Source organism: Geotrypetes seraphini, chromosome 17 (genome assembly GCF_902459505.1).
Source record: "Geotrypetes seraphini chromosome 17, aGeoSer1.1, whole genome shotgun sequence".
In the NCBI taxonomy this organism is placed as follows: Eukaryota; Metazoa; Chordata; class Amphibia; order Gymnophiona; family Dermophiidae; genus Geotrypetes; species Geotrypetes seraphini.
The window spans coordinates 5,908,534-5,932,720 of NC_047100.1; the positions used below are offsets into that span (position 1 = coordinate 5,908,534).

A 24,187-nucleotide genomic window follows, 5' to 3' on the forward strand; every position below is an offset into this window, starting at 1 on the left:
CTATTGTCCCCCAAGGAAGGCTCGTCTGTGGCTGAAACGCTCCTTTTAAAGTGGAGCGTCGGGTGCTTTTTGAGACACTCACCAATGCTGGAAGTGGCATACAGCCAATTTTATTGCTTTCTTCTGACACACTTTAAAATCTTTTTAGTTATACACAAATAGAGTTCATATGAGGCTGGGATGTAGGTTTGAGGTAAATGATTATATGGTGATCAATATATACAGGATAAGGACTTGAAAAATCTTTCCTTTTGGCTGTCTTAATAATAATGATATTGTCATTTATAGCTAGAGACATATGATCAAGAAGCTGTTTTATTTTACTTCTGTGATTATGATAAACTTACCAAGAGCCTCAAAATAGGACCTGGCGGGTCACGAGTTTGAGACCACAGCTCTAGAGTAACAGGGTGGTAGTATGCCACATGCAGTGACTGACTAGGCTTTTTGAATATTTGTCTACTTTATGGCAAAATTGAAGTGATCATAGGCACCTCTAAAACTTTAATAGATAAAAGCAAACACTACTGCCCAGTTTGAACCGGGCTCAAGTACAACCACAACTCAATCTTTACACATTCAGATTCCAGTTTACCTCTTTATTTTATATAAGAGAAAAATATTGCACAGAAGCACTGTTGGAGTGCAGTTAGGGAGAACAGAAAATTAAAAGCTGCAGTGATACAAAACCAGTTTCTAAAAGAAAAGTGAGGTGTTTTTGTTTTATTTTTCAGCAGTTCGATGCAGGCAAGAGACCAATTCACCCATTCAGAACAGATTCATCAGTCTGAACCTTCCAATGATCATGTGGCCAATTCTATATATAGGAGTGCAGTTGTACTTTTCATCCAGAGTCACATTGCAGGTTAAGACATTTATAAGAGTTGCACTGGACAAAGCCATTAAATGAAGATGAAAGAAAATGTCCCTTCAAAGTAGGTTCAGAACCTGTACCTTTTAAGATCGGCTTTGAGCAGAAACCGAGGCTGTGTTTAACATTTATTCTGATGCAAAACACTTAGAGACAGAGTTAAGTAAAAGAATGAAATATCAGAGCCAACTTAAGTAAACAAAAACTAGACCAAATGACAGGCTCAGCACAGTGACCCCTGGAGTACTTTGCACATGTTAAGGACACAAATAAGCGCCCATCCTTCTGAATTTCTGGCATTCACCATTTGTACCCAAAGGGCATTTAAATAAATATTTTTGAACAGAAACAAACATTAGCTGTGTTCATTGGGCTCAGCTTGGAATCCTGGACGTATATACAGCTCAACTGAAGAATCCACCATTTCTAGCTAAGACACAAAACGACAAGTGCACAGAAAACCAGCAGGTCTGGGCAGGCCTCACTTCTTCGAGGTCTGCGTCTTCTTGGGCAGCAGCACGGCCTGGATGTTGGGCAGCACGCCGCCCTGCGCGATGGTCACGCCGCCCAGCAGCTTGTTGAGCTCCTCGTCGTTGCGGATGGCGAGCTGCAGGTGGCGCGGGATGATGCGCGTCTTCTTGTTGTCGCGCGCCGCGTTGCCCGCCAGCTCCAGGATCTCGGCCGACAGGTATTCGAGCACGGCGGCCAGGTAGACGGGCGCGCCGGCGCCCACCCGCTCCGCGTAGTTGCCCTTGCGCAGGAGGCGGTGCACGCGGCCCACCGGGAACTGCAGGCCGGCGCGCGACGAGCGCGACTTGGCCTTGGCCCGGGCTTTGCCGCCCGACTTCCCTCGGCCGGACATGGCGGCAGCGAGCGAGCGCGAGACGAAAAGAGCGACGGCGGAAGCAGCGCGAGAGGCGCCCGACAGCCGCAGCCGCAGTGACAATGCCCGTCCGCGCGCAGCGGAACGCATTATAAAGCGAACGCGCCACCGCCGCCGCGCTCTGCCTATTGGACGGGCGCCGGGCGGCCGGCGGCTTCCCATTGGGGGAGGCCTCCATCCCTGATTTGCATAGAGCCGCCCTCTTGCTCCTGACTTGACAGAGCGTGGCTGGCAGAGAACTGCGGCACGCTAGTTGGCGGCCTTACAAGTCCCGCATAAGGAAGCAGGTAAAGCCTTCTCTAGCTCGGAACGCCTCGGCTTTCCATTGTTCATCGAAATCAATTGCAACCGGCTGGCAACTGTCGCTGTTGACACATGCTGTCTGTACAATTGCTGCTAGTACTAGTAGCAAGAGAGTAAGGGAGTAGTATCTCCAGGCAAACCATAGAACTGGCTCGTGCTGGGAAGATGAAAGGACGCAGGGGCCAATTTTACAGTGAACTTGCTTGCCACCTTCCAGGCTCAAGAGGTTAGGGCTGAACAGTTTGGCAGGGAGACATCTTTAAGAAACCCTGCAACCATTGTAATTTTCTGAGAACCAGAAGCCTATGTAGAAGGAAGGTGCAGCTTGCATACTTCAGCTCAACATAAAGGCCTAATATTGGCTTTACTGTCTAACGTTGCCACAGGCCATAGAAAAGGAGAACAGTAGGGGTAGTGGCCATTCTAGGCTCACCAATGACTAGCTCTGAGCTGGATAAAGCTACTTTCTAGGCCTTCTCCAACCTCTCACTTGCAACAAAATGATGGTCATCTCTCCATGCAGAGATCCCATGCCAAATACTGCTATATCAGTGAGAGTGGACAGTTTCACATCCCATGCTGGCTAGGCAGATTTGGCTGACAGGCTCCCCAAACTTTTAGTTGGAAGTATATTCAGCAAGTTATACTGCTTAACTTTTTGATATAGAAACACAGATTCCTGTATTTATTCTACTCAAATTCTTTCCCCCTCAGACTTTTAACAAGAGTTTATGAAACTACTAAATATTTCTGGGATTTACTAAATGGCGGTAGAGATTTTTACCTTGGTACGGCGAGTTAAATGCTCCAACACTTATAGAATGTCTTTGAGTGTCGGAGCATTTAACTTGCCGGCCCGCCATGGAAACTTTTACCGCCATTTAGTAAAAAGAGTCTTATGTGATCTTTGGAGCAGAAAACACAATAAACCTATCACTGGCAAGCATGTGACATTAAAAAAAAGCACAACACAGAAGTTACAAAATACAATATATAAACAAGATCAATTATCCCTCTCACTAGAAACTCTGTGTCAACTGTAGAGAAAACCCATAAAAATGTTCATTTGAAGAAAGTGTACAAACATTTTTTTATTGACTTTATCTTGAAAAGGTGGTTAAAAAAAAAAAAGAGTACAAAATGAACAATAAAAAATTTTAAAACAGATCTCCGGACAAGCATATAGACAATCACATAGAATAGATTTAACCTCAATCATTCATCCAAAAGTATATCCAGTAAGATCTTATTTAGTTATTCGAAATGCTATCATCAGTGATAGCAAACAGATTCCCTCTTTTACAAACGCATAGTGCAGGTTTTAGCGCCGGCAGTTGTAAAAGAGGGGGAGAATTAGATACGTTGCAGCACAAAAAAATTTCAAATAAGTGACAAAATTAGAGATTTTCCCCTCCCTACCTGTAATTATTATAGAAACACCAATGTACACAGATAATTTAGCTCTAGTGGACAGATGAACAGAAAAAAAATATTGAGAAAATATTCAGAAAGCATGAAATCAACTACTTTCTTTGGACCTCTTTTACAAAGGTGTGCTAAGCGGATTTAGCGCACGCTAAATCAACGCACGCACTAACCGCTAATGCGTCCATAGCGCACCTTAGTAAAACAGGGGGTGAGTGATCCAGGACTTTCACTATTTCTTTGCACGTTGACTTATGAAAGGTGGTATACAAGCATGACACAAGCTGCAAAGGAAAAAAAACAAAAGCCACAACAAATGCGCTAAGTGTCACAATGCACTTCAGTTCTGTCAATTGAATTTGAGCCTCTTTTCCATACATGCCCCCTCTTCCGTTTTTAACCATTGACGCATTAACCCTGCACTGGTTTTCTTTGGGGATTCAGCACTGCAGCTCTGCAAACAAGGAGTATCAGGCTCTTCTTTTTTGGGAGATTTGCTTTTTAGCCACTCAAACATTCTTTTGCTGCTAGCACTCAGTGTGGGTTCCTAGAAAGAATGAAAGGGAACCGATTAATGGTCAACAACTGCAAACAGTTCAGGAAGTGAAAGCAAGCTGGGGGTTTCGCTGGGATCCATCAGTAACTTTTTAGGTATAGCTCTACAATTTGTAATACAGACACTGGAAAATAAAGATATTTAAGGGAACCTAGAATTATGGACTACAGTGCTAAGTGTACATTTTGGTTTTGGTTGCAGATTATTTAATTAACTTTTTGATTTAGAATATTGATTGAAAGCACCATCATTAGAAAGTTGCAGACATGATAGGGGAAGATAGGTAACAGTCTAATGGAAACAGTAAAAGCAAGTGGCTTGAACTACAGTAAGAAAAAGCTGGAATCCCCCAAGAATTCCATTTCAATAGCTGAACATTTAATTGTTTCTGTTCATCCTGTATCTTGTTCTACATAGGTCCTCCAGAGACACACAAATTCATTCTGATGCCATGTTTTGCATCATCATTATCATCTTCTTTTGGGAGTTTTCTCCCCCAAAAGGCACGTTTTTCATACACTATCTTATAATTATACATTTCAAAACTAGCTGAGCAAGTTTATTAATAGTACGCAGCATATCCTTATTTTAAAAGGGTTCTTACTGACCCCCTACCTTCCAACACATACATAGACCTCTGGAAAAATTTTGATTAACACCTAATATTTCTTAGATATGTCAAGACATAAAACATTTTAAAATAGACTACCACCCAGTTATAAATCATTACTGTGATATTGCAAGCACTTATCTAAACTGAATGCGATTTTAGAAATAGCATATGCATTAAGAGGGTAACCTTTTACATAGGTATAAACACTTTTAGAAAATTAAATCAGATATTACTAGAAGCACAAGAATGTATAGTAACAAAAAAAGCACATATGTTTTACAGAAAGGGTGGTAGTTGTGTGGAATAGATTCCCAGTAGAGGTGGTGGAGACAAAGACTGTGTCTGAATTCAAGAAAGTGTGGGACAGGCACGTGGGATCTCTTAGGGAGAAGATATAGTGGATGCTGCAGATGGGTTATTTGGCCTTTATCTGCTGTCATGCTTCTATGATCTATGTATTAGCGGCTGACTGAATTTCAGTTTTGGGTTTGGTGCCTAAACTGGCCTAAAATCTGTGTTCAATCTTATCTCTATTTCTGCTGAAAATGCTGTGCATTTTTGTCTAAACAATGTTGCACAGCTTAGGAAGTGTGCTGCTACTAAGCCCACCCAATCCCACCTGTGGCTATGCCGCTGTTACAAAAAAGGCTACGTTTTGCCCTGGTTTTTGGCTGCCACCAAAGCAACGATGCTGCAAGTCTAAGCTGCATGGTGTAGGAACTCTTGTGCCGGTTTCAAAAGATTTGAGAACCAGAGACCACGGATGAGGAACTTCATGCTCCAGCAAGGGCAGCAGAAAGGAGGAATTTCTTGCTTTGCAGACAGCAGGCTGAGAATCAGTGTGGGAAAAAGGTAAGGCTGACTAGCTTACTGGGCAAAGGTAGGGTGGGCAGGTGAGTGGCTTGATGGGTAGGCCTGAATGACTTGGTGGTGCATAGACTGGAGGGGTGCGGGTTGATTGACTTGCTGGGTAGTGAGAAGCTACCTAAGGAGGTAGCTGGGTTTAGGAGCAGAGGAGTAGCTGATTTGAAAGCTCGAGGGAGATGTTAGGATGGAGGAATGGGCTATAAGCAAGAGATTGGGCAGCAATGGTGATGATGGTGTGTCTAGCAGAATCAGGTAATGGCAGGGCAGGAGTAGGGGGTGAAATGGAGAGAGAAACTAGACTGAGAGTTCTGTTGGCTTTGTGTTTCTACCAGTGGCCTGCAGGACTGAATTATGGTCCTGATGTTTTAAGCAAAGACTCAAAAGAGACATACTGTAAATTTGTTTAGCAGAAAACCACATTCATCCAAAACAAAACTGAAAGAAGACAAAAAAAATCATAAATACAAAAAACATAGAAAACAGACCTCATACACGGGCAGCCGGGATTGCACTGTACCCTAAGCCACTCGTATCATCTCTTTCTTTGTCTTTAGACAAAAAATGATTTACTCTTCATAAAACATGTTGCAATGACTACAGCTGGGAAAAAGATAATTTTCAGTTCTAACTTTGTTATGCTAAAGTATGAAAGACTTATCTTAAAGTTGTCTCTCTCAGGCAGTATGTTATTTGCTTCTTCATGGAATGCTCTACAAAGGCTTGCTCCCGACAGAAAGCACTTTTGTTTCACCTTACCAAGGCTATATCAGGGGAAAAGTAATAGCATAACTTCACTCATCATTAGCACTTCCACACGCTTTCACGCAACAAGAAAAGCAGAAACGGCACAGCCCAAAATGGCCGCCCGTGTATGAGGTCTGTTTCCTCTGGTTTTTGTATTTATGATTTTTTTGTTTTCTATGAGTTTTGTTTTGGATGAATGTGGTTTTCTGCTAAACAAATTTACAGTACGTCTTTTTTGAGTCTTTGCTTAGTATACACGACTGTATCCCCCATATTTATTGGCCTGATTTTTTTAAGGAAATGGAATGGGAAAACAGCCTTAGAATATCAGGAGTTATAGGACCTGACCTGTGGTAGGTCCAGAAGACACCCCTCTCATCAATTTCCATAGAGACAACTGGAGTGGGGCGGGTGGAGGTCTCAGCTGCTGGCTCCTGCATTCAATGAAAATTTACCATGGCTTGCATTGGACAGTTTCAGTTTCTTATACTTCCTGTTGAAGGGACTGTTCAGTGCATCCACCCATATTTTCAAGTGAGAATAAGACGACCATAAAATAAAGCTAAGTGCTGATTAAATAATTCTTTAAAAGTGATACTGTTGTAAACTTTGGATACTGATGCAAGCTTACATTGGTGGAAATTGTGAGAACCAGTGAGGAGATGGCACAGAAAGCTTAGGACAATAAATGCTACGAGTCGCGAGTGGTGAATCTGAGGTTCTTGAGTCATTGTAAAATTCCATATATCTGTCAATTGTTTAAACATAAGGGATCACTATCCCAGAAGCAAACATTGTCTCCGCCTTGTTCCTAACATTTCAACTCTTACCTTTTTCACTCCCAGCTTAATAGGTTCAATGCACTCGGGCGTGTTGTTCCGCGAATTGTTCACTATTGTGGCGACAGGATGGAAAGCAATATTCTCTATGGGGTGGATAAGTTGAAGGGCTTCCTGGGTTGATACCTCTCCAAAGTTCAGCCATTTCTGGATTGCCTCATCACCATCTAATATTGCTGGCATTCTAACGCAAACAAATCCAGGTCAAAAAAGCTTTAGGATTTATGTTAGACTACAGAAACACAAGTACAATGCTTAGCTAGAAAAGCATTACCAGGCTACAATACACAGTGAGGCTTAAGGAAACTATATTTAGGTTTTTCCTCCATTAAGGCTGGTCAGGCCAAGACATTAAATAAATGTGGTGTATTTAGAGCTGAGGAGAAAATGTAGATAATAAATAATAGCAATAACTATTATTTAAATAAACTTTCTATACCACCTGGAGTCACTGGCTTCATATAAACATACATAAAGGAAAAACAAAGAACAATACAAATCACTTTTCAAAATAATATCAAAACACATCAGAAATAGGACCTACAAATTCTTCAATAACGTGTTTGATAAGGTGTTACCAAAATACCCAGACAACGTTAGGAAAGACACATCAAAAGTATGCGTCTTCAAATAACTTGGTTTTCAACATCTTAAAACTGTAGTGATCTGCACATAATCTTAGTTGCCCAATAAGCTTGTCCCAGTAGGACATTCCAGCAATGGAAAACATTTGAAGTTGAGTACGGTAGCTCATGCTGGCCAAAAGGTGTTGCTGAGGTTGCCTCTCTTGCTTCAGGCCAGCAACACTTTTATTTTTTTAAATATATCTTTTTTTAATTTTCAAGTATGAATACATAACAATAACAGAAAGAAGCACCTTTAACTTACAGAATTTAAAGTCATCATTTTCCCCCCAACCCTATTACTAATCAATGATGTAAACAAAATTATACTTCACAGAGCAGCCCAAGCAAAGCATCAGAGGAAAAATGGAAGGGGGGGTGTGTGAAAGGTAGGTAAAAAAAAAAAGCAGACTATCTAAATAACAGTGACTTATCTATAATTACTTGTTTCACTGAAGATGTCATACTTTCTGGTACATCAACAACAAATCAGACCATTGCACTAAAAGTAGGCAAAAATCAAACCCCACACTTTTTAAAATCTGTTCTTGTAATACTGGAATACAACTATAAGCTGAATGACCACTAACTGAAAGCTTTCTTTAAGTACCTGCTCAACAAAATTTGATAAAACTCTCCCTCAATTCTAATATGGTTCTGGTAAACAAACTGTTTTCCTTGCCTGTCGTGTAACCAGTTCATGCATTTAGAAGCATTCACGGTTATAACTGTGTAAGAATATAATGGATCCCCTCCATCAGGTGGCTCCCAGCATTCAAAAAGTCCCGCCATAGTGAGTAACCTCCAGCCTTTCCATTCACTGCTGTCAGCAGTCTTTTCTGACATCTGAAATGCAACACAAAGATGCAATTACTAATACACGGCTTTTTCCTCCTTGCCAACCAACAACTTTTGCTGCACTTAAGAAACTACCCTTCTGATTTTGCTGTTGCATATACTGTATATAAGATGGACTAGGCTTCAATATAGTACTGGGGATAATTTTTTTTAAAGGACTTCTATGAGGGAAGTCAGGTTTGGACAAGTTCCTGGAGGAAAAGTCCATAGTCTGTTATTGAGAGACATTGGGGAAGCCACTGCTTGCCCTGGATTGGAAGCATGGAATATTGCTACTTTATGGGGTTCTGGAATCTTGCTATTCTTTGAGATTCTATATGGAATTTTGATACTTTGGGATTCTGGAATGTTGATACTCTTTGGGTTTTGGCCAGGTACTAGTGACCTGGATTGGCCACCGTGCGAACTGGCTACTGGGCTTGATGGATCATTGGTCTGACCCAGTAAGGCTATTCTTTATGTTCTTAAGGGCTATATTTTTTTTAATCCTATTTTATAAAAGCTGATAGATGTCTGGAATTGTGGTTGCGCTGAATTGTCTGCATGCAATTGTCCACGCGCTTTTGTCTTGCGCGCATTTGACTTGCCACCTGTGAAGATTCTTTGAGTGACTGTACGACACGTCTTTGAGCCCAGCAGCTTATGCTGCTCCCCACTGGGAGAATCCTGAACCAGACTGAATCAAAATTTCCCTACTTTGCAGTGCAAAACGGGAGGTCCCTTAGGCATATACAATAAAATTAAACTAGAGTGCTTAATACCTTTTCTTCTTTAGTTTGTGGGAAGTAAATATAATAGGGTTGTTTTTCTCCATTGTGTCGTTTCCATTCATAGAAGCCATCAGCCAGAATGACACAGCGTTTGCCCTTTAACAGAGAAGCCTATGAACACAACGTTAGCAACTCGCATCACTAGACAAAAGACAAACGATGGTATCATTTACAATATCACACTAGACTCTAAATTTGTTTTCTGCACAGGACCTGCCATTTTGCATTGCATAAAATAAAGAAGCAAAGTTTAAGACAGCTTTAAGAGCTGGAACACTACCAGTACTTCTGATTGTTAAAAGCTAGAATAGAATATGTATCCTAGTCTAGGCACAGCTAAAAAAAAAAATTCTACAATGTGTTGTTCACCATTTAGAAATTTGATTTCTCAAGTCAGATTTCAGCTTGCTGAACAGTCAAGCTTCTTTCACAAATAAACCCTCTTGAAGCTACTACGGTTGGAACGTTCTTTAGAACTTTAGCAAAATGAAACACACGGTGGCATAGTGAAAGTGAGGGGCGCCCCCTCCCCTGCCCTCTCCTTCCCCGACCCCTACTGCCACGGGTGCCCTTTCCCTTCCCCCTTACCTATTTAATGTTCGCGGTGAAAACAGCGACCCCAACCTGCTGCTAGCGCCTGTGTCGGCTCTTCCTCCGATGTCACTTCCTAGGCGTGGGTCCAGGAAGTGATGTCAGAGGAAGAGCCGAGGTTGGGGTTGCTGCACGTGCCACAAACATTAAAGAGATACGATAGAAGGGAAGGGGTGCATGGGGGGGGGGGGAAGAGAGGAAGACGGGTGCTGGCTCCCCCCCCAAAAAAAATTTAACAATCCACTGGCAACACAAGTGTAGTGGAACAGTTTAATAATTCAAAACAAGACTCATCCACTGTGACAAACCAATTACTAGACTAGTGTCTCAATACACTAACAGGCACATACATGCTCTCTCTCTCTAATCCACATATGCTGCCAAAAGTCTAGTCAGAAGGAAAAAGCCTTGGATCCCCACCTTCACCCTACTGAGACTGGATCCAAAGATCAGAAAGCAGGAAGACATCGGTTGTGATGCATTTAAATGCAGGTTAGGTCTGCCTTTTTCACACCCGGAAGCAGCAGAAATTGCCAAACGCTGGCCACCGTTGGTGTGCTGATCTCTCACACTAGATAAGCACATATCGTTTTGATTTTTTTTTGTTGTTGCTGTGATTGTTTGCATTGCACAGAGCTGCCATTGTCAGAGGAGGTCTGGGGCTGGGAAGGTTGTGGTTGGGGCTAGGGAGACTTTTACGGAGCTAGTAATCACTAAAGCAAGGATGGTGAAGACGGAAAGTGAGGTGATATATAATCTTGCAACAAAATGAATCCTCACTCTGTAGGGAAATTCTTTCCAGAGCTGAAACTCTTCTTTATCTTAAATCCAGACAGGACACACAGTGATTCTTAATCTTTATCAATATTATTCTTAGAAATTGCTTGCCACAACATTATGGCCCGACGGGACCCGTTTCGCCTCACAGGAGGCTTTCTCAAGGGTTCCAGGGGGAGCACTCCATTAGCGTTCTCTCACTCACAGGGCAGGAGCAAGCAATTTCTAAGAATAATAATGATAAAGATTAAGAATCACTGTGTGTCCTGTCTGGATTTCTGGATTTAAGATAAAGAAGAGTTTCAGCTCTGGAAAGAATTTCCCTACAGAGTGAGGATTCATTTTGTTGCAAGACTTTTACGGAGCACCTGTATTCCCCCACTAGAAGCATAGCTGAAGGAGGAGAGAAAGAGAAACATGCTGAAGATAATAAAGGAAAGGAAAGAAAAGAAGTGCTGACGATGGGAAATGGAGAGAGAAGGAGAAATGCTGGAGAGGGGAAGGAATGGAGAGGGAGATGTAACCCTGTGCAAGTCACTTAATCCCCCCCTTTGCCCCAGATACATTAGATAGATTGTGAGCCCACCAGGACAGACAGGGAAAAATACTTGAGTACCTGAATGTAAACCACTTCAATAAATAAATAGTAAGGCTACTCTTTAGTGCTACTTTGTACAAGGATCTCTAAATATGTTTTAAATATTGAAACAGTAAGAAATCACTCTAGGGCATAAATATTTAACTGTATTCTCTAAAATAGTTAAAAACATCAATATGCTGATCTGAATGATTCTGCTACAAAGGTGAATCCTAAACCTTTTTTGGTTAGGTTTTTAACCTTTCACAAAGAATCTGCAGAAAAATCGCAAGCTTATCCCATCCAGGAGATCCTGAAAAATCCAACCAGTTGGGGGACTACTGTACCAAGAAGTTGATTTGCCGAGCTGCACACCTTGTATAAAGTTTTCTCCATGATGGTATCACTGCGACAGTTTGTCGTATTGTACTGCATTTTGGATGGATCTCGTTCACTGAACCATGAAGGAATAAGACCCCATCGCATGGAGGCAATAATTTGCTCAGAAGTATCTGCATCCTTTCAAAAGATAAGAAAAGTTTAGGTATCTTAAAACTCAAGATTTGCTAAAGCAAAAAAAAAAAAGATACTCCTTTAGAATGACCAGCAAATTTAAAAAAAAACAACAAAAACCCCCAAGGTTCTCATATTAAAAAAAATATTTTACAGAATTCTATTAACATGAATCAAACTTTTAGATAATTATCCTTCCCCCTTTACAAAACCGCGCAAGAGGATTTTAGCACCGGCCGGCATGTTGAATGATCTGCGCTGCTCTGATGCTCAAAGGAACTCTATGACCTTCGGAGTAGCGCAGAGCATTCAGCAAGCCAGCCGGCGCTAAAAATCTCTTTTGCGGTTTTGTAAAGGGAGGAGGGGGTATATTACTTAAAACTCAGGCCCCATTTTACTAAACCACTCTAGTGGTTTTTAGCGCTGGGAGCCGTGCGCTGCTCCTGACGCTCACAGAGTTTCTAGGAGCGTTGGGAGCAGCATGGCTCCCGGCGCTAAAATCCGCTAGCGTGGTTTAGTAAAAAGGGGGTATCAGTGTTTAATTGTTATAAAATTCTGACACCTACAGAAGTAAATATTTCATTTGCATTTTTTTTATTGATTGATGGTGTCTAATTTTATTTTTATTATTAATGGCTTTATTGAGTGCTCCACCAGACATAAACAGTAAAGAGCAATAAATTGTCAACTCGTAATGCCAGAAAAGGTTAACTTTAGCAAGGCACTAATTCCTGTTCTTACGCACATCTTTGTATGTTTTGGAAAGACAGGTAACAAGTTGCATACATGAAGTAATTAAGGCCACTAGCTGTTCCCGTGATATAATAGCTTTATGCAGTCATTCAGGAGTCACGTCAGCCTGCCTTTCTGCTTAAAGCTATAAGTATGAGCAAGTAAGAAAAACATCTCAATAGTCTTCCTAAAAACATGAAAAAAAAGTCCCCATTGAATAGTATACTAAAATGTGCAAACTCTTAAACGGAGCTGGCTGTGAATCTTGATACATTTGTTCTGTAACATATTACCTTTTCAAAATGTTTTCGAGATAGAAGTACAGGACTGTTTGATTGAGGACTTTTATTATAGGAAGGCTTATATTTGTCAGAGTCTCCATTTCTCCATTCTGGCTTTTTCCTTCTACCTTGGTTGTCCCGATAGGCACAAGCTTTACTAATATCAGCTGGAGCAAGAGTGCAGGCAGTGCGCCCACACATTTTCCATCTGCTTCTTGAACAAACTTCTTCCAGTGGGCAGACCAGAAAAAAAAAATAAAAAATTAGTGTATAATGTATTTAAAGTTAATGAACATTATTATATAAATTAGAATACAAAGCAAATTCATAACATCAACAAAGATAAACCACATCTAAAAATAACCTAAAAAATTACAATAAAGGATAAATGATCCATATTTTAGATTAATATTACTGAGAGCAACAGTAAGAGAAACAGATTCTAAATGATAACAGTAGGATTAAAGTGGACAAAGCTATTAAAACCAATCATTTAGGAAGGGCCAGATTCTGTAATGGGCGTCCAGAAAAGATAGGCGCATAAAGTTAGATGCCTATTACAGAATCAATGCTTAGCGGCACTTAACTTAAAACTTAGGTGCCTGTAACAAAGGCCAGGTTTTAAAGGCCTGCATTATAAGCGTCTAAGTCTTTAAGCCCCTCTTTTACTAAGGCGCGCTACATCAGCTAGTACGTCCATAGAATAATGGACGCATTAGCATTTAGCGTGTGCCAAATATTAGAGAATTGCGCCTAAGTCTTTCTCCACTCCTAAACATGCCTACTTTGGTATTAGGTGCTTCCAGGTGCCATGTGATAGGTGTCTATCTTTTGTAGAATCACACCTAAGAGAATAGGTGCCTATCACCCAATTTTTTTTCAATTATGAGCTTGCTAAAACTCATAATTGAAGCCAATTTACTAATTAACCCCTCCCTGATTTACAAAACTGCGATAGTGATTTTTAGTGCAGGCCGGCACACTGAATGCTCTGCGCTGCTCCCGACACTTATAGGAACTCTATGAGCACCTGGAGCAGCGCAGAGCATTCAGCGTGCCAGCCTGCGCTAAAAACCGCTATTGCAATTTTGTAAAAGGGGAGTAAGTTAGACACCTAACTTTAGAAGCCTATTTAGGTGCCTTTTATAGGATTTCTCTTAAAATGCTTTTCTACAGGGCCTAGTTTGTATTAGGCTCTTATATGTCAGATAATAACAACAACAAAATGTTACACAATATATTCTAATGTTGTTTCAACATTTCAGTAATAGAAAAGTCTGCTACAGTTTCCAAATGTATTTCTCATTTGATATACTGCACATGTCCACTGTTCCTTTAAGTAACAACCCCCACCCCAACAACAGAAAAAGACCTAAAACCCCTCTTTTAAATGAGTAGTAACATGAATATTTTATGCTGTTTTGCCAAGAAAGCATCTTGGAATCAATGCTGGGTTCTTGGGGGGGGGCTGCATTTACCCCTCCTTTTACAAAAGCGTAGCACGATGTTTAGTGCCAGCAGTGGCGGTAACAGCTCAGATGATCATTGAAATTCTATGTGCATCGGAGCTGTTACTGCCAGGGCTGGCGCTAAAAATGTGCTACGTTTGTATTGTTAAAAAAAAATAAAAGGGGGGGGGGTTAGTAAAGGTTACTATGCTTATTCGGGGCTTCTATACCACTGCATTCCATATGTATTTTTCATACAGTTCTTCACAGTCAGTTTAATTTCCATCATATAAATTCACATAGAATTTTTCTTTTTTCAACCATCTTTATTTTCTCTTCTTTATTAATTTCCAGGTACTTTAGTTAGATTGTGAGCCTTCGGGACAGTAAGAGAATTTTTTAAGTACCTTCTTACTTCTCATTTATAATCTTAATGTATATTTTCTTCAAACCGCTTAGAACCTAACGGATGTAGCAGTATATAAGAAATAAATTACATTACATATTAATGACTGGGGAGTCAATTCAGAGCGGTTTATATGAGCTTCTGTAGAGATGTTACCATACAGAGTTACAAAGAGCTTCTGCGAGGTGTTACAATACATGGGCTCTATACTGAAATATGTGAAGTTCTATGGTGGTTACAATACAGAATTATTTAACTCCAGCATAATCAATCATCACCGTACTTATGTTATACTTCGGGTTTAGGTTACCGCCCATAACAGGACAAAGGCTTAGCAAACAGTGTCTGCTTTTAGGTTCTAAGCCCTTTAGGCATAGGAGTCAACTTTTCAAAATGATTGGAGGTGCTAAATCCTGTCCCTGGATCCAGTGCCATACAGTCCACTATTTACCTATAGGCTGCATGACACTTAAAGCACACTAATTCATTAGTGTACCTTAGTAAAAAATGCAGTTAATATGTCCCAAATAAATAAATGTCACTTGTAAGAAGTGAAATAGAAAAGAAATAAAAAAAATGACAGAAGCCCCCCCCCACCAAGTCGAAACTCATGACTTTGTTAAACTCCAATACAGCCTGGGTCAGACGCGCAAAGCATTTTCATAACGTGACATAAAATAGACGACCAAAACTACAGAGGCCGTTCCAACTGCAGACCAAAGCGAAGCTCTGTGTGCAATGCAGACAAGTGTGCACTTAGCCTCACAAGCAGCCCGCTTCCCACCCCGTGCATTTGCAAGGGGGACAGAGGGTTGGCAGCAGAGCAGCGAGCAACAGACGAGTCCGTCGGCTCTTCTACCTTGTTCTCCTACTTCCAAACTCCGCTCCTGCGGGTCTCGCCTTGTCAAAGGGGAGCGGGAAGCTGCACCAGAGCGAGGCCTGGAACGCCCTGTGGGGCGTTCCAGGATCAGGCTGTTGAAACGCCGGCACGAGGCGTGGAATTCGAGAGAAACGATTGGATGCCCAGAACGAGGCTCGCCTGCAACGCGAAGACGCGATTGGAGCCCCGGTAGTTAAACGGCTCCCCCCCCAGGCGCAGAGCCACCGTAGTTGGGTAGCTCGAGTCCCGCCCAAAAAAGCCTGTCAGCAGGCGCAACAGGGAAAACCCCGCCAGCCACCTCCAGCCTTCGAAACTTGCGCGCTTGGGCGGCGAGAGGAAGCGCGTCTGCAGGTGTCACTGTGTGCAAATGCTGAGAAGAGACTCCAGTGAGGTTAGTGGTGAGGAAAATCTCCGCTTTGACTTTCCCTTTGCAAATTCAGCACTTTGAGATGACTCCCCCCTTGTTTCATTGAGCTTGCTTTAGAGCACAGGTGTCGAAGTCGGTCCTCGAGGGCCGCAATCCAGTCGGGTTTTCAGAATTTCCCCAATGAATATGCATTGAAAGCAGTGCATGCACATAGATCTCATGCATATTCATTGGGGAAATCTTGAAAACCCGACTGGATTCTGGCCCTCGAGGACCGACTTTGACACCTGTGCTTTAGAGTCTGAAGAAGTCTGTGCTACGACAGCATCTGCTTTGAGCCTCTGGGATAAGGCAGGTGGGGTTGGGGATGTTCCATCCATCTGTCTCTTTGAAAGCCTCATACAGCACAGTGGTCTCAAATCCGCGGCCCGCCAGGTCCTATTTTAAGGCCCTCCGTATGTGTATCATAATCATAAAAGTAAAATAAAATAGTCTCTTTAGCTATAAGTGACAATATTATTATTAAGACTTAGCCAAAAGGAAAGATTTATAAACTATTCCTATAACCTACCTCTACTTCGATCTGTACCCCTCAATCCCCTTATCCTTTAGGAATCTATCTAAACCTTCCTTGAACCCCTGTAGCGTGCTCTGGCCTATCACAACCTCCGGAAGCGCGTTCCATGTGTCCACCACCCTCTGGGTAAAAAAGAACTTCCTCGCGTTTGTTCTAAACCTGTCCCCTTTCAATTTCTCCGAGTGCTCCCTTGTAAGGGGACAGGTTTAGAACAAACACGAGGAAGTTCTTTTTTACCCAGAGGGTGGTGGACACATGGAACGCGCTTCCGGAGGTTGTGATAGGCCAGAGCACGCTACAGGGGTTCAAGGAAGGTTTAGATAAGTTCCTAAAGGATAAGGGGATTGAGATAAAAGTAGAGGTAGGTTATAGGAATAGTCAGGGACCACTTCACAGGTCATAGACCTGATGGACCGCCGCGGGAGCGGACCGCTGGGCGCGATGGACCTCTGGTCTGACCCAGTGGAGGCAACTTCTTATATTCTTACCTCATGCAAAATTGTCGTTTCTTTAATAAAACATTAACTCTTTTTTTCTGAGGTCCAAAATGTGGCCCTGCAAAGGGTTGGAGTTTGAGACCACTGCCCTAAGGGGAGACACTTTACCATGTCTGATTTTGTCCAGTTCTCAAACATACATGAGTTTGCAAATGTAAAAGGAGTAAACTACCATTTTGTCATACATAGTGGGCAGTTTTCAATAGTTTAATGTTGCACTTACTGGTGACATTTTTTTTTGTATACAAAAATACAGGCAGAATTCACAAGTATCTCAGACAGACACAGATGCGATTAAATTTCATTTAGTCACAAAGATGTGATCAATTTGGCATTCTATGATCCAGCTTACAATGACCAGAGTGCTCCATCATTTGTTGCTTGTCCACATAATCAAATAACATTTTTTAAAAAATATTTGTGTAGTTTTTGTTTTTTACAAAACTCAGCGCTGAACACTTAAACATTTGATTGTTGGTGATTAAGCAAATATAATTATCTGTAGCAGGTGTTCTCCAAGGACAGCAGGCATATAGAACCCAGTACAGATATTACCAAGTGCACTGTCACTTTAAATCTTTAGGTAGTGCCCATATTGCATATGTGCTGGTACCTTCTCACCCAAAGTTGGCTTGCAGAACCATCAGTTCAGTATCAAAGCTAAGAAGCCAACTAGGGGAAGTTGGCAGGTTGTGAGAATGTAAGCCTGCTTTCCTCAAACACCTGCTACAGGTAAATATCTTTACTTTCTCTGTGGACAGCAGGCATAATATTCTCACATTTGGGACTCCCAAACTGCCAGCATCATGGATCATGACTCTAAAAGATAACAGATATATAAACATGATCCTGGGAAACACAAGTGGATTGGAGGGAAAGTTGGTGCTCAGGAAGTAAACTGACTCCAATGCTTGCAATTGAGCAGAAATGCATGACCTTGTCCTCGATCGATACTTTGATGTATCCTCCGGCTGGGCTGAGGCAGGCATGGAAGCCTTTAAAGCCTGTGACTTCAGTAGCCCCAAAAGCTCTTGTCTGAGCATAGCCTGGATCTCCTCCTAGAGATATGGTACCAGTATATGAAAAGATGTTGGAATGGGAAACCTTGATGGCAAGGCACAACTACAAGGAGACATCATCTGGATGGAAGGAGAGCAATCCTTGGTGTGTTGATTCTTACCATGCTTTGAGGAAGTCAACTCTTCGGAGGAGGCAGTGATATACCTAAAAGGGGAAGAATGGTTATGCTTCTTAGCTTTCTTAAGTATCATGTCCCCCAGTGCTCAAGGCATAGATGAAGATGATGTAGAGTTCTGGCTTTGTAAGGAGCCCGAGTTTCTGGACATGGTGTTGATGCAGTCAGCACCGATGCCAATGATTGAGCCATGGAAGTGTGTGTTGGGTTTCAAGTCCCTTGCCATACTTGATGTCAATGCCATGACCTCTTTTGCATACGAAGGCAGAGGACACAAATGATGTCCCACTGCTATCAAGAACATTTATTAAAACCACTCGGTAGCCTCTTTGACATGGAAGGAAAAATGACCAATTCAAAATCAAAAAGCCCAATGGGCCAGGGAGCTCAAGTAACTAGGAATCTGAAAACAACACTCCTGAGGTTGGGCCCAAAGTGCCGACAAATTGGAACACAATAAAAAACAAACTGTAAGGAAAATAATGAAAAATAAGTACATGAGGCACAAAATAAGGATAAAAGTTTGATATACTGAAGTTACAGCTGATCAGCTCTGCAGAAAATGAAGAACCTTTGGTCTCATGAGCTGATGTTGGGCAGGAAGGTGCCAGCATACAAGCAATAGGGGCACTGCCTAAAAATTTAAAGTAGCAATGCACTTGATATTTTCCATACCAGGATCTGTGGATGGCATCAGCTATGTAAAAATATTATGCCTGCTTGTCCTCGGGGAAAGAATTTTATAAAAAAGTGGACAAATGTCCAGTCCAGCTCTTCACAACGCAGCTTTTTATTACATCTGCTGTACTTGATGCAGGGTCTTCTTTACTGACTGGTATGGGCACACACAGGAGACTTTAGCAAGGCACTTATTCCTGTTCTTACGCATATCAAGTTTGCAGATCCCCCCCTCTCCTGCCCGACTTGACGAAGGGTTTACTGGACACAGCGAGGCAGTTGCACACTTTTTGTGCAGATAAATTAATTCTACTTTTAATGGGGGTTTTCACTATATAAAATGTACATGATCAAAATGCACAAGATCATTAACTTATATCCTGAATCACTTCATAAGATATAAACTTAAAGGATTACACTATAATTATAGGATTTATTTAAAAAATGATAAAGTAACGACATTCTTTTTATTAGAATCATCTTTACACTGTAGTAAATTGATTTCAGAGCTGAGAAACCCAAAAAGGATAATCGATTAAAAAAAAAAAAAAGAAAACAAAAGAACCTTCCTAATATTTGCTTATGAAAAATGCAGCTGTAAATGGGACATCCATTCAGCATTTTGAATGCTGAATCGCACATAATGGAACATGCCTATATTTCCCTTTTTGTAGTGTAAATATACACGATCAATATTCAAAAGTATTATGCAGTCAGAAATGGGTTCTATCTGCATAAATGTAAAAAAAAGAAAGAAAACAAATGAAACATTTTTGCTGGTGAGAGGATAAGTTTGACCTGTACAAGTCAATTTATGGACACAATTTTTCTGTTCTAAAACAGATGAGGCCAAGAGCATTTTGGGGGTGGGGTCAAAAGTTATACAGATAGCAATGATATTCAGCTGCTATCCAAGTAAGTTTATCCATTTAGGTGGATTACATACATTGCAGTCCTAACTTTAAGCAGATAATCCCACTGGATTCTATATATAGTGTGTAAAAATGCACATAATTTAGTTGAGTAAAGAGTCAATTGGTGCCAAAAATTAGGCACTAATAATTAGCAGCACTAACCGACAATAATTAGAATTTAAATGTGCATCTTACTAGGTGTTATTCTATAAAGATGTACACTTAAGCTCTTGTGATCGGATCCGAATAAGGTGTGAGGCCACGGGAGAGGTATAGGCATTCCAAGAATTTACAGGCAGAATATGGCAGATCCATGCCTTTAAACCAGATTTCAGTTGGTGTACATACTTGCTTCTAAAAGTTTGGTGCAGGTCGAGGCACTACACACTGTTTTATAAATGCACTCAACTCCAAAGGTGATTTATACAATAATGCTTATTTTTCGGTGCCATATATAGAATTTGGTCCAATGTGTGTTTAGGACCACAAAGCCAGCAATCTGACTTAAACAGATAAGCTAGCTGTAAATTCATTTATAGATATCTGGATAGCTTATTTTTTAAGTTGCAGCTGCCTTGCTAAATATTAACCCCTGAGAGACCAGAAATTCTATTTAACCAACAGAAGCAATGATAACATCTACAGGAAGTTCTTCTTTGCTCCGTGCTGTGACCTGCATTGTCACGGTGTCTGTGAGGACCAGTCGGGATCGCAGCATTATGTCGTGGCCACCTCGAAATACACCTGGAATAAACATGAATTACACCATTAGTTTTTCTGATTTTCTCCACCCAAAAATAATTTTCATGTTATTCGGATATCTTTAACATACAGATATGACAGAGTTCAGCTTAAGATTTTGGCTTAAACCAATGCTTCCTAAAAAAGACTAATTCAATTTTTGCAATTAAAATCTTTTACATATTCAGAAATAGATAATGAAACTCATTATGTGGTCACCAAGAGTCAACTTTGACTTGAGGGCACATCTGGATCCACATTTTTCTTGTGCTCTGCACCCAGTGCAGGAGGATGCTCACTGAAAAAGGTCATTTGTTATGATTAAACATGTATTAAGATAAGAGGATGATGTTCGGCAAAAGATGGAAAGAAGTATTAGGTCCATAAAACAGCATTCTACGATCTCTTCTTCACTTAAATATCTTGAGTACATGAAGTCAAATGCAAACTGTGTGGGACAGCAAAAGAATCTCGGCTGTGTATGGATGCTGCATGAGCCTGTTGACTCGAGGGAACAGGAAATGCAGTTTTGAAGAACGGAAGACAAGTTGACGTCCTCTTGGTCGTCATACGAAGTGGTGGGTTCTCTGAGGCAGCCCACGAGGGCGAAACACGTCAGAACCCGATAGTACCATCACAGTCAGCTTCATTGATTTTACCAGGTTATGGACTTTTTGAAATTACAAGAATGAAATGAACTTTGAGCACCAAGCATTTTATACAAATGAAATTAATTATAACACAATAATATAATAAGATAATTTAAATAGTTTTATTAGTATAGGAGGAGGTGCAGTGATAGACCAAGGGGTCTGCGTTTTGGGGCATGTCCCCGTTTACGGGTTCTCTACCTGGGGGTTCTGAGCACTTCCAAGCTAGTTTACACATCATTTAAATTACTTAAATAATATATGGGGGAGATCGTTTACATATACAAGTGAACCAAATTACCATTGGATCTACCGAGTATCAGATTTAATTCCCCGAGTTAGATTTTAGGACTCAAGATTATATACAGTAAATTTACCAGTAGAGTTAAGGAAGGAAAAATCATTTCAAAATTTTAAGAGACATCTAAAAGCACATTTTTTTTTCAAATGGCTCTCCCAAATTGAATAATAGAATGGGGACCGCAATCTGCCTTAATTTGTATTAATTTGTACTGATTCATGTTGATTTGGGTTTATTTATTTCATATAACAGTTTTAGTGGCTATGTTTTAGAAATGTTAATTTCTTTGATGCTCTCAAGCTCTGCCAGTGATGGATCTGTGAAGTGTGCTATGCCGGGAGTTGTATTAAGACCTGCACTAAAATAGGACTGTTTGCTATCAGGCTGCTTCAGAGACTTTTCTATCTCTTACATTTGTTTTGTTTTTTAATTTTTTATCTTCTTTCATTTCTGTTTTCTGTCTCTTTGATTTTTGATCTTGGAAATGTATTATATGTTGTTATTACATATTTTTAATTTATCAGGTACTTTATCTTGACTGTGAGTCTTTGGGACAGGTAGGGTAGTTTTTCTCAAGTACCTAATTTCATTTTATTTTGATACATTGTAAACTGCTTAGGTCAGTAAAATGCAGGAGCGGTAGATCAAATCTTAAATAAACTTCTGAGCATTGTCTTAATGGGATGATGCTTCCCACTAACAGGTGCAAAAACCCTATAGTGATATCCAGAGAGTTACTCACCTGCCAAGAGCAATGTATGTGCATTCTTGTTTTCTGGCACTTTATCTGATCGTTCACATGGCTGCATTCCTAAGAACTTGACAATGTTTCCAACAGCCTCTGTTAAAACAAATAGTGTGTTTGCATTTCAGGTCTATATATGTAACATTTCAACACTGAGGGGCATTAAAAAAAAAATCAATCCATCTCAGAGCCATAGTCTCGAGAGACTACGGGAATTTTCCTAATGGCTATCTGCACGGGGCAGGAGCGTAGAAAGATCGCTCCTGCCCCGAAAACCAGCTAGACCACCAGGTAAGGCCGTTTTTTTCCTCCTCCCCCCCCCCCCCAAAAAAAAATCGCGATTATGTAAAATCGCAAGTAGGGAAACCGCGAATGGGGAGGGGGAAGTGTACAATGTCAACACAATATGCGAGAACACATTTATAAGACAGCATAGGACGTAAGCAAAGAAGGAGAACAGTATCTACAAAGAAAAGAGAGTAACAGAAGTTAGAAAATAAAGGGGACTAATTTGAAGAAAGCTGGTGCTTGAAAATGATCTAGTCTAGGGTAGGAGTGGATAAACATATGCAGTTGATCAGATTTTTCAAGTTGAATACAATTTTTGTGGGAATAAGGATAGTGCCTTACCTTCTAGAGTTTTAATAGAAGATAACGTAAAGGTCTCTTCTTTTTCATACTCATCGCCCACCTCATCCCAGGCGGCGCTAAAGTTTGGTTTTAGCACTTTCTGTATGTGATCAGCAACTGTCACCTCAATGTCTTCCAGCTATAGAAGAAAAGAATAAAACTTTAAATACAACTTCTTAATAGGAAGGAAGGGCGGGAACAGCATATGTACCACAGAGCATTGTGCATTCAGTCAAAATGGTCTTGCTGTGTGGATAGGTCAAGTATAGTTTTAAAAGGGGTGCCAAGCTTAAAAGGATAAACAGACACCATTATATGAAGACAAGTAGGTACCTAAGGGGCAGCAAATGCGATGAGGCCCATAAGAACTGAATGGGCTGCGTTGCATTTGCCATGCAGGACTCGCTATTGCAACTTTGTAAAAGGGGCTCTGTGTGTCTTTATAAATATTACGCACCATGAGATGTCAGATATCACATTTTCTTACAACATTATAGTTCTTCCCTTCTTTACCCCATGTGCCTGTTAGTCATTGTCCATTGAATGTTATGTGTGTATTTTATATTTATGGAATATTTTTATTTGTATTAATGTAATTGTTATGTGTGTATTTTATATTCATGGAATATTTTTATTTGTATTAATGTAATTTTATGAATGTCCTGTACCACAATTTTTAGCTTGTATAACGCTTAGAAAGTTTTTATAAGCATTTTTATCAAATTCTAAATAAACTTATACCTAATCTCCAGAAGAGTAGATGTCCACTTGAGGTCTGCATGGGAACAGAGATCAGGGGAATCCCATGGGTACTGCAGGATCCCTCCCCAAGTCCACAGAATTCCTAAGGGGATGGACGCTGGTTATCCGGGGTTCCCCCGAAAATGCCGGCCTACCTTTGTTCCCAATGTTCCCTCTAAGCTTCTTCGATCCCTCAGCACACCAGTTGCTGATTGCCACTCGCACAGGGAGAGCTCTGTACATCCACCAATCAGGGAGGCCAATCATGAGCACTTCCTTGGCCATCAAGCGCCAGCTCTGTCTCCCAGATTGGTGGATGTGCAGAGCTCTCCCAGTAGTGAGCCTGCCACCACTCACTGCGGCAGTGCAGAGGAGTGCGGGAGAGACTGGGCAGCATAACAGTGCAGCTCCAGAGCCAGACTACGCTGGGGACAGGGGGATTCCTCGCGGGGACAGGTGGGGATGGAGATTCTAGCAGGAATGGGTGGGGACGGGTGGGATTTCTGTCCCTGCGCAACTCTCTAATATCCAAATCTAGATCAAGTACATGCACAAATTAGTGTAAAGTAGTTTTAAATCTATTAGCACAATTGC

General features: G+C 41.0%; 3 protein-coding genes across 5 annotated transcripts in view; all 3 read right to left on the minus strand.

The window, feature by feature from the left end:
• Positions 1-491: 491 nt before the first annotated feature.
• LOC117351065 (histone H2A-like) lies at positions 492-1,851 on the minus strand. The gene has a single exon (XM_033925770.1). The coding sequence runs from the start codon at positions 1,842-1,844 to the stop codon at positions 1,353-1,355; it is 492 nt and encodes a 163-aa protein (XP_033781661.1). The 5' UTR covers positions 1,845-1,851; the 3' UTR covers positions 492-1,352.
• Positions 1,852-2,896: 1,045 nt separating this feature from the next.
• HMCES (5-hydroxymethylcytosine binding, ES cell specific) lies at positions 2,897-15,696 on the minus strand. Of its 2 annotated transcripts, none has more exons than XM_033925754.1 (7): positions 15,537-15,696; positions 12,836-13,050; positions 11,673-11,816; positions 9,344-9,463; positions 8,407-8,570; positions 7,093-7,285; positions 2,897-4,029 (listed from the first exon to the last, which is right to left on the minus strand). In XM_033925754.1, the coding sequence occupies exons 2-7, from the start codon at positions 13,022-13,024 to the stop codon at positions 3,832-3,834; spliced, it is 1,008 nt and encodes a 335-aa protein (XP_033781645.1). In that variant the 5' UTR covers positions 13,025-13,050; positions 15,537-15,696; the 3' UTR covers positions 2,897-3,831. The 2 variants fall into 2 exon arrangements, with proteins under 2 accessions (XP_033781645.1, XP_033781647.1); XM_033925756.1 differs by having other exon boundaries at positions 15,444-15,554.
• A 3,588-nt stretch (positions 15,697-19,284) lies between these two features.
• COPG1 (COPI coat complex subunit gamma 1) overlaps positions 19,285-24,187 on the minus strand; it is a 42,628-nt gene continuing 37,725 nt past the window's right edge. For both annotated transcript variants that reach the window (XM_033926747.1, XM_033926748.1), the window contains exons 22-24: positions 22,853-22,991; positions 22,220-22,318; positions 19,285-20,529 (exon numbers count right to left, since the gene is read on the minus strand). In XM_033926747.1, coding sequence (XP_033782638.1) covers positions 20,399-20,529; positions 22,220-22,318; positions 22,853-22,991 — 369 coding nt within the window. In that variant the 3' untranslated portion in view covers positions 19,285-20,398. The remainder of the gene's footprint in view (positions 20,530-22,219; positions 22,319-22,852; positions 22,992-24,187) is intronic.